At 35.0% G+C, this 10735-nt stretch overlaps 1 protein-coding gene across 1 annotated transcript; it reads left to right on the top strand.

Moving 5' to 3' along the window:
* Nucleotides 1-7925: 7925 nt before the first annotated feature.
* Nucleotides 7926-9771, top strand: foxd1 (forkhead box D1). The gene has a single exon (XM_088629143.1). It carries the CDS (start codon nt 8195-8197, stop codon nt 9206-9208), a length of 1014 nt encoding a protein of 337 aa, XP_088485269.1. The 5' UTR covers nt 7926-8194; the 3' UTR covers nt 9209-9771.
* The last annotated feature ends 964 nt before the right edge of the window (nt 9772-10735 follow it).

The raw sequence follows: 10735 nt of genomic DNA, 5'->3' as shown, positions 1-10735 counted from the left end.
CCTGTCATTTTTTAGTTGAACAGCGGTGATAATGCAGCAAATCAAGATCGGCCGAAGCATTTCATCAGTGTTGGTGTCGTCGTAAATCACATTACCAAAAAATTAAGTTTCACTGAAATGCGGGTCCTAGCAGGTGAAAATGGGGCTACCTCTGATTTTGGACTTTAAAGCTGCAAACGTTTTAAATAACTATTTGCTCCTTTACGAAATTAAATGATGCTTACAAGGTTCAAAAAGCAAATCCTCGTCAACTCTACCATTTTTAACGTCAAGAGTGAATGTTAATAATACTGGGAAAGGCTGAAAGACAATAAATACCTTCAAAGACATTGATAAAGTTATTCAAGAGACACAACGTTTTGGCTGAGGAGCATTTTCCAGGTGTGAGGGAGAGAGGGAAACCAACTGACATTTTTTGAATGTTCAGACTCAAGACTAAAACATGACACAAGCAGAAACTAAAATGCCTATAAAACGGATAACAGGAGTCACTTTTTAACATAGGGATGTGGAAGAACGGAACAAGCTATTTAACCATATTGCTAGAGCTGATAACCTTAACATCTTCAAGAAATGACTGGATGTTATCCTTGGATCTATTACTCTCCATTAATGTGTACAGTGTAGGGTTGCTAGACAGGCAGTTTCTAATGTGTTAGCTACAGTAGCATGAATGGTCTACTTTAGCTTGGAACTTATTTTATGTTATTATTCATATATTACTTCACTGTATGCGGTACATTATTGATTGAGAGTTTGATTGCACTGAAGATAAAAATCTGTGAGCTAATTTCAAGTGGCTTATCATTTTAAACTGAGTACAAACTAAAAACTAAAATTTAAGAGAATTTCCATGAATAATCTTACTAAGCTAAGAGTGCACCAGTACATAACCACATGTGTAACATAAATAAGGAAAAACTCTATTGTAATGCTTTTGGAAGACTAAGAATAATTCTTAATGAGATCTTGTTACTGTTCATTTAAAGGAAAGCCTTCACCCTATTTGTGTTGCTTGTGTTAAAATATGGATATTAAACCTTGTACACTGTATTCAATTATGAAACAAACCACAGACACAACAGAGATGCAAGGAAAGGTGTATGTCAGTAATAGAAAGAAGAGACATGTATAAATGGGCTGGAGCACATACAAGAGAAGGTTACTTTACTGTGGGGAGTGAAGTGATTGAACTGACATTAACCAGACATGTAACAACTGGGCCCATTTTAGGGAAATTGGCGCCCATGTGTTTCCTTCTGCTAACACAAAGGGACTGGAGCTGTGAGCTGTGTGCTGACGTTGAGGATCTGAAATATGGCAACTCTACATCACATAGTTTAAGCAAAATGATTTTTCAACTTAAACACAGCACAGGTTCAAATAGCTCTGCTCCAAAATTATTTTCACATATGCCCGTCACTTAACCTGCCTGACCCTGGCAGTCTGGGCAGTTGCCCATATCATCCATTAACCAGATGTACCCTGCGTTACAAAAAGGGCTTGGTTTGTCTGACTGAAAATACTGGACTGGATAATAGAAGACCACAAATAACTAAGAACAAGAAGATATACCTGTCAATCAAAACTGGTGCCCAGCTGTATTTCAAATACAAAAAATGTAACAATACATACTTTAAACACAAACTACATGATGGTAAAATTATGGGGGGTATCATATCATATTCAAAATGCTTTATTATTTTGTAACTTATAAGTCATGGTTTAAACATCCAAATTGAGTGGCAAATTTTAATCCTGAGATGCGTGGTTAGTATCATCAGAAGAATGATCTCACAGCTCAATGTGATTGACGCAGTCTGTATCTAGGTTTATTCTGCACAATGGGAATGCTGTGAGGATGTCTGGAAGCATCGATTTCCCATTCATAGTCTTCACTTTTCTCATCATGCTTCACAGTCAGTGTTCCTGTAGGGTGAATTCATGGGTCTGAATACTTATGCAATCCACATTTTTCATTTTTTTCTCTTTTATTTTTGCTGCCATGTACTGTAACGTATCTTAACATTAGAGGTCTTCAGTGTGAGAATTCAACCTTTGAATAAACTATTAAGTTTATAAAAAATGTATGTGCCTCATTTTATAATTTCACAAAATAAGACACTATTGCAAGGGTTTGAATAATTTTTCAAAGCACTATATACAACACATTTATCAAACATCAAAAGAAATGGTTCACTCTATGTATATTGTAGAGAAATGGAAGTGTGTGGAATTTGGGCATCGTTTAAATGTTTTTTGCATTTGATTAAATGATCATTCATGTCATACTACAGTAATCGCTCTATTAGACTTCTGTTAGGAGCAATTTCTAACCTGGCAAGACTTTACAGTCATTCACATTCTGTCCAAAGGTCTGGCTATGATCAGGAAGACCATGAGTCAAGATCACCAACATCAGTGCTGAGGTCAAAGTGTAACAGTCTGAGCTTGAGTTTCTAATTGCTAATATCTCCATTTGTAGTGGACAATCGCAACCTGACTGCACGGTGCTAAATGGATTAAGTCCTGTGGCAAGCATTTGTCACAGCTGTACAGTTTATATTGCTCATGATGGTGCTCACATATACAGTTCTACTAGTCTGTGATATTCATAGTAGAAACCCTGTTGATAACACCAGTTGATGTCAAATATTAAGCACAATACTTTATTTACTGTATGTCATGTCTGTTCAATAAAATGTTTGTAAGCTACAGAAAAGATTTTAATGATAATGAATTTCTAAAACGTCTGAATTTCATTCAGGACCGAAGCACAAATAAATCTCTTTCCATAGAGATCAAAGCTAGAATCAGAGAAAGTTAAGAATAAAACAGAAAATGGCACATTATCAGTCATAGTCTTTTAATAATTTAAAAGGATTTCATTTATGATCGGTCATTGCTTGGTGTGTGGTGCGAGCTGTAGTATTTTCAAACGTTCTTAAAGTCTCTGAAGTACAAATAGCGTGTATTAGTTACGATTTCCAATACTATATGATACTTTTAAAATTATTTTATGTTTGTATAAAGCAAAACAAACGACTTCAACAGCATTTTTGTATATCGACTAGAATCTTTATGTTATGCACAGTCGAGTTCTCGGTTGTTTAAAAATTGGTTGATGCATTTTTTTAACCTCCACTAGACGGTGCTACATCAGATTGCTTCTCCGTGTTTCTGTCTCGTTTGCTTAAGTGTTTTACATTTATTAACCTTAATTTGAAAATCTTAATCTTGTATATTCTAGGTCAGCTCTGGGATCTCAATACTTCAGTTGCTTTCGGTACTTAAGGTACTATGGTAAACCACTTTCCCCAATGAATATTAAACAGTCAAATAAATTACCACTTAACTGGCATTTGAAGACGTGCTTTATCTTTATAAAATAGATCACAATTATTTCTTATATCAATAATTAATAATCAAAATTAACTATGTTAATCATTATTTGGTATTTCTGGTCAATGAGGTATTGTGCTTCCACGGTTGGGGAAATAAAAATGGAACTTAATACATAAGTAAATATTATAAAGTATAAAACATTCAATGTAAAATTATAACAACAATAACCACAGACAAGACAGAAGAACAAGACTTATAGTTTCCTTCTGTGTAATCATAATGTTCTATTACACATATAAGCTTTCATAGATTTGAAGTTAATCTTTTTTAGTTATGCAAGTCTAACAGGTACAAACAAGCCAAATGGGTGTAATATCTGTTTCAGTAATTTCCCTGTATTTTTATTCGTTAATGTCTGTATTCTGTTGTTTGTTCTTGCTATTGTTTGTTCCTACTATTCTTAGAATATTGTGAAGTTAAAACGTAAATATTGTAACTTACTTTAACATAACCGATAATTTATACATCATTAATTTTTAAAATTGTGCACCAGCTGTTTGTTTTTACTTTTTGTAATGTTTTCAGTTTCTAAAAATGAATATTTACTGAACATGTCGATGTATTTCAAAGGCAAACACAAATATTTGAGTTCAATAGTGCAGATTGCTATGTCATTGTTTGGATTTTGCTAAATAGCATCCTATGAATTTGGGCTAAACAGCTTTCCTAATTGTGAAAGTCTTCTTTACGTTTACCTCACACAGATGCATTTGCCTTGCTATTTCAGAAGTACAAGACAAACGAATGCCGCAAAAAAGAAACATGATAATAACTTTAAAAAAAAGTAAAATCACTATCCTAAGTTTGTAAGTTGCGAAGACAAAGAAAAACATTTAGCACTCATATAATTGTATTAATTCCACCTGTAGGCTGTTAACGTGACGAAATGATACTTATCCCGCTGTGATAGTATTATAGCCTGCTGAAGAATAGTTATCATGTCCCTACAAATTTTCATTTAGTCTGATCCAATTACTACAGTCAAAAACTGAGGAAGAAGACTAAAGGGTATTTAGGTAGCGGGGATTTCTATAAGTATTGTCTTACTTTTGAATGTTTTATTTTAAAATATTTTTATCATGTTTAATAATCAAAACACTCTAAATGTCCTGGCATGTGAAGAGACATTTTACCGCGTTTGCATTTCGCCTGCTCTTCCTCTTTTTGACTTGGCCAGGAAACCAAGAGTGTTCTCGCTGTTGTTTTAAACACAACTGTCTTTTATTACAAGGGCATTTACTTAGATTCCGTTTTTAAATATTGTTATGTTTATTTCTGTGGCATATTTTATATGAACAGTGGATTCATTGAACTCACAGTTTCACAAACTTGTGAAACTTCTGGGTAGACGTCTTCATAAATGTGGACAAAGCTTATTTACTGCTTTGCGTGGGATGCTTTAGAATGAATAAAACTTGAAAGTTGCAGAAATTCCTTGATTAAGAATGTTATGACTAGGATGCATTGCTTACAACTCATTCCGATTTAATAATATATAACGCCAACCTCGCACGGCTGCAGCATTTTAATTGCAAGCTTTAATGTGTATTGCTTTTAAAATATAAAATGTGTATCGGTTTAAATTCGTATACCTACTACAAAATATATTATTTTTATACATCATAATCAACAAGAATTCATTGAAATAATTCTTTATACCTCATTAATTCCATCCACAAAACCAGAATACCTGTCAGAAAAAGATCATGAACAGTTGCAATAATTATCGTGTGCAACAACTTGTCAAAGAAAACGCTTTAAGTCTCTTAATCGTATTTTCTTTCAAAGAATCAATTAAAAGCCACATTTAAATTTAATATCCCCTGAAGATCCCAATGAAAATAGATTGTAGTCTGTATGGAAGGGGGGAAGAGTTGAAATTAGCGTTCTTATTATACCTTACTCTTCTGTTTTTTACCAATCAGCGTCGTGGGGTTTTCGGTTGACAAACGTCCTTGAGAGTATTTTAGTATAAATACTTACATAACAAACGTTAATTGTTGATCATATGCCGCTTTTATTCTAATTTGAATAAAAAAGATTAGCAGGCGCATAACGGCAGAAATGCCTGTTAATAAATGTGGGAAATCGTGTCGAACGTAGACAGTTTTAGACGGTTGTTTTTTTCCAAAACCACCGCGAGGTGGTGCTTTAGTCTACAAACGGCAATACAACAAACTAAAATTAAAGTTTGATGTCAGATTTGAAAAGTGCGGAAAGCAAGTGAAGTACTGTGGCTAAAACAGCCAGTCCAAAAAGCATTGTATTACTTTATTTTGAATCAAACTTATCGAGAAGAAAATATAGATGGCTTATTATGGACTTATATAGAATACCCCAGTTCAGTTTCTCGTGAGGTGTAACAGGGGGTATTAAAAGCCAAAAAGAGAAATATGACGTTATTGTACTATTCTCTTTATGTAAAATTCGCGTGTAAAGTAACCAGTCAGTGTGCCATGGTTACTATAACAGATGAAGTGTTATGTTCAGTATTAAGTAGTTATTTGAAGTCCTTTTTACGCGATGGAAATAGCAAAATGAACATTAGAATTGTATGACAACATTAAAGACTGTTGATCGGAGATATGTATCATACATTTACTCCGTATGCCTCGGTGTAACGAAATAGGATAATTTGTTTTAGTTTAGTTTAGCGCCAGACAGTGCTCGGACAGATCGTGCTCAATAAGGATATACAACACGACTACAAAAGTAACTGCATTGTTCCAAAATTGTTAATTATAACGTGTTGTTAAGTGTTGCATGTTGCTTTACTAGTTTTAATTTAACAATTTTTATTACTTGGTACCAATGAAAATATTGAAAACGTCAAAAACTAGTTTCGGATAAACAGTAATTCAGTGAGAATATTACATCAAAATACGAGAGAGGCAAACCAGTGTGAAACTGGAAGCGATCCACTTGGTGTCCTGTAATTATGCTTTACGTTAGAAGGGTACAAAACGTACTTCCTAAACTTGAACTTGGACTGTATTTCTATATGAAAAGGGAGATTTAAGAAACCACATTGAGAACTGCAGTACTCTGAGGAATAGTTATTTCTTTAAACAATCAGTTGGAAATCGGTTTAATTACATCCATATGGAAATATAATCACTTTTTGAAAAGAAAACACCCTGAAAATAAAACAAGCAGTTCATGTCTACACACTCCTTTTGCTTTATTTGATAAGAAAATGAAATAATGAAATTCTTCACTCTTCGTTTTTCGTTGCTGCATTCTTGAGTATTATATTAACTAAGAAAGACTATGTTCTGAACGTTTTGCAGAAAATGCATCCATTGAGACCAAAGCCTGCTTTAGCCATAAAGAAACGGTGTGGTTCAGTGAAGAAATTTAAGCAAGACAGCATGCAATGAATGTAAAATGTGTTCTTAAATGAACCGTTCAGTATCCTTTGTACCATAGAACTACATAAACTGTGTGCGATTAGGAGAACTAAACGTTTTCTATGAAAACAGTTTTTTGATTGATTTCAATTACGTTTCTAAATCAATGATAAAAAAGCACCTGAGAAGAGATGGTGAAATGTTTTTTTTTCCAGAATGGATTTAGTCGAATAAAATAACAATATAAACGATAAACTTTTACTGTATAAATTTCAGCACGAAGATTTCGTCGAATAACAACAACAACAACAACAACAACAACAACAACAACAACAATAATAATAATAATAATAATAATAATAATAATAATAATAATAATAATAATAATAAAAACGGTTAAACTGGTTTTCAACTTCCGAAGTGATTAAGGTTTTCATTTAAAATAATATTACAGACCATTTACTTATTTTGCTTATTTTGGAATAAATAGGCGTGACTACATGCCTTTATGCACGTTAAGGATTTCAACTAGGCTATTTTTCACAGCACCTTTACTTCTAGCATTGACGTTTTATGAGTGATGCGAGCGAACAGTAGATTGTGTGCAATTCTAAGTGAATTTAAATTGGTCCACTCCAGATATGTTACGAAAATACAGTATACAGTAATACACGTAATATACAGTGTGCCGATTGACCCTTCTTGTGATGTTTTGGGATGCTCGTGTATTTAGAATGCAGAATGAACATTCTGTAACAGCATTTCCCTTTTTTTCCAGCGAGATCAGTATAATTGCACTGTGTTTCTGTAAGTATATTTATTTATTCTGTGAATTATCTTTAGTCTCATTCTTTCGCTTGTTCGAAAGTAACAGTAATTCCGTCTAAAATACGAGTCCAAAAGCATTTTAACACACACTTCATTCTTTTTTCGCTGTAGACCAATTGAGTTCAGCGTTTGCACGGGTTAAATTGGCATGGAATGTAACTAAACATGTATATGTAACAGATTAATCAATTTGTCTTTATGGTGAAGAAAAACTTTTTTTTTTATCTTTACCAATTCTTTGCTTGCTTCTGAAAAAATAGCCGAGGAGATTTTTTACCCAATCGCTCTGGTGACGTTTCCAGCCCATGTGATCTTCGAGTTGGTATATAGAGCGAGAAAAGATCCGCCCTCTTTTGGATTCAGATCTGGCCTTTTAAAGATCTTTTCATACTTTAAAATACCATTTCTGTTCGAATGGTGTATAATGACATGTTACTAATCTTCAAAAACATTTTTAAAACTTATGAAAAATACCGGAAAAAGGAGGACCTTGAGCTTTTTTCACTACCTGGTTTTTTTTTTTACCTTTGGTTCCTTATGACTTCTTCGAAAAGAAGACAGTGTAGAAATTCTATGTGCTCCGAAGCCTCGGGATCTGTCAGCAGCGAGTCATGACTCTGAGCTCAGAGATGTCCGATGCCTCCATCATTTCGGAAGAAACTGATATAGATGTGGTCGGCGAGGGAGAGGATGGGGACAGTCAGAGACGGTCCTATGTGGACGAAGTGGCTCAGATGCATGACGATATACTTTTGGCCGAATCCCCGCAATGCGTGGATAGCTCCTCATCTCGGGACCCATACAAGCCAGCTAGCAAAAATACCTTAGTTAAACCCCCTTACTCCTACATTGCCTTAATTACAATGGCTATACTCCAAAGCCCAAAAAAGAGACTCACGCTGAGCGAGATCTGCGATTTTATCAGCAACCGCTTCCCTTATTACAGGGAGAAGTTCCCGGCTTGGCAGAACTCTATCAGGCACAACTTGTCCTTAAACGACTGCTTCGTAAAGATACCCAGGGAGCCCGGGAACCCCGGAAAGGGCAACTATTGGACATTGGACCCGGAATCCGCAGACATGTTTGACAACGGCAGCTTTTTGAGGAGGAGGAAACGCTTTAAACGACAGCAAACACCAGACCTGCTTAGGGATCACGGCAGTTTTATCCCGGCTGCTGCATATGGCTTTGGACCCTACGGCTGCGGATATGGGATTCAGCTACAGCCCTACCACACACATTCAGCGCTTTTCGCATTTCAGCAGCAGCAGTCCAGACACTCGCATACGGGAACTATTATCTCCGCACCTTCCTTAATGCCTACAACCACTGACCTGTCAAGGACTCGTTTCTACCCCCAGCTCAGCCCAAACCTTCCTTCTTCATTACAGACTGCTACCAAATCAAGCTCTGCCGCACAGCGGTCCCCCTTTTCCATTGAGAGTATCATAGGGGGATCCCTGAGTCCAGCGACTAACTGCGCCTCTCGGACCTCTGCAGTCGCACCAGTCTTACCCTCGTCTCTCACACCCCAGCCAGCTCTTCCGAGCGTGCACCGAGGGACTGCCTTACACACCGTTGAGAACTTTCCTAACAGGATTTCCAATGGTACTAGTGGCTGTTAATTGTAAACAAACAAAAAAGTTTTAAAAACAAAACAAACGCTCCTCGTTGAAGGTAGGATTATTTTTGTACGTTTTTGTTACATGCAGCTGAATTACGGACATTTAAAAAAAAAACTAAGAATTCGTGCCTAAATTCATGCTGTGAAATATATTAATATACATTTATGTATGCATTTTTAGTGTAAATCAATCTCCCCACATTTTTTAACTCCATCTGTACCTAATAAGAATCCGTATAAATCACCGTGTAGGGATTCTCAGGATCAGGAGACGGCTAACAGAGCTTAAGGAATGAGTTGTGTCACGTGTCTAAAAGTCCTGTTTCACTTTTGTGTCAAATCATTTTTTCTAGGGTGAAGAGAATGAAACATGTTTGTTTTTATTATTGTTTGAATTCGTGATTTTGTATTGAAAAGACACTATAAAGTGAAAGTTATAAGTTTATATGCAGTGTGTACTTTTCCAATAATAAAACATTGTAAAATTCTTGGCGAATATTGTACTAACGGAGTGTGATATTTTTACACATTTTCCCATCAAAATAAATATTGTTTTAAACAAAATGCACAGAATTGGCTTGGAGAATTGACTCATTGTTTAAATAATGCTAAGTAATTAGAAGTCTCATTGAAAATCTACAACTTTTCCCCATATCATATTTTTTATATCAAATGGTATTGTGCCCAATTATTCGATAAATACATAGGGCCCAAAAATTCTAAATAAAAGAATAAATAAACATAAACGCAAATTACTAAAAATTATGACAGTTTACATTTTCGAAGACAATATGCTGGATTTGTTTGCATGCCATATTCACATATATTTTAAATGGCATTTAACAATCTGAAGTGTTTTAAGATCTCCCTCTATTGTGTCTTCAAAAATCTTAAAATTCTGAGTGATTTCGTGCTCGGCCTTAACTACGAACGTCTAGATGTGGCATATACAATTAATATCCTGTTATAAAAAATCTTCAAAATCACAGCGGAGAATTAGGTTTCAGTGTAAATCGAAAAAGTGTGCATAACATAATTAGAAACAATCAGAAACTTTGGAAAATCTATTTTAAACATTTTTTTCAGTAGTCAATCCAGCTGATTTGTTTTTATTTGTGGGTAGCCGAATATTAAAGTACAACTAGAAAACCTAATGCTAGTGTTGTACAGTAAGAAACGTTTGTTAATCGGGTGCAATTGTGAAATATGTTAGTGCAGCTTATCGGCTCTGTATGGTTTTTAAATTCAGTATTACGTTAATTACAATGCGGATGTCCTCGTCTGCACTCACTTCTTTACTGTGTTAAGGAAATCTTCAGGCGCGATCTAATGACAATGCAAGATACTAAAGATATATTTAGTATTTTCGTCCTCATAAAAAGTGAAAAGTGGTGTCTAGTCAGATTTGTAACCGGATGAAATTGCATATTATATTTATAATGACGCCATTTATTACAACACAGTGACAATTCAAGGGATAGTTAGCCATAGGGTCTTTGTTAAATAGTGACTCAAGGGTTAAGCGGCC

The sequence above is a fragment of the Lepisosteus platostomus genome, chromosome 4, assembly GCF_059453375.1.
Source record: "Lepisosteus platostomus isolate fLepPlt1 chromosome 4, fLepPlt1.hap1, whole genome shotgun sequence".
Taxonomy (NCBI): Eukaryota; Metazoa; Chordata; class Actinopteri; order Semionotiformes; family Lepisosteidae; genus Lepisosteus; species Lepisosteus platostomus.
Note: the sequence above shows the minus strand (reverse complement) of the source record. Positions and strands in the feature narration are given on the sequence as shown.

Coding starts and splice junctions, on each gene's coding strand:
- foxd1 (XM_088629143.1), top strand. CDS start 8,195: ATGACTCTGAGCTCAGAGATGTCCGATGCCTCCATCATTTCGGAAGAA.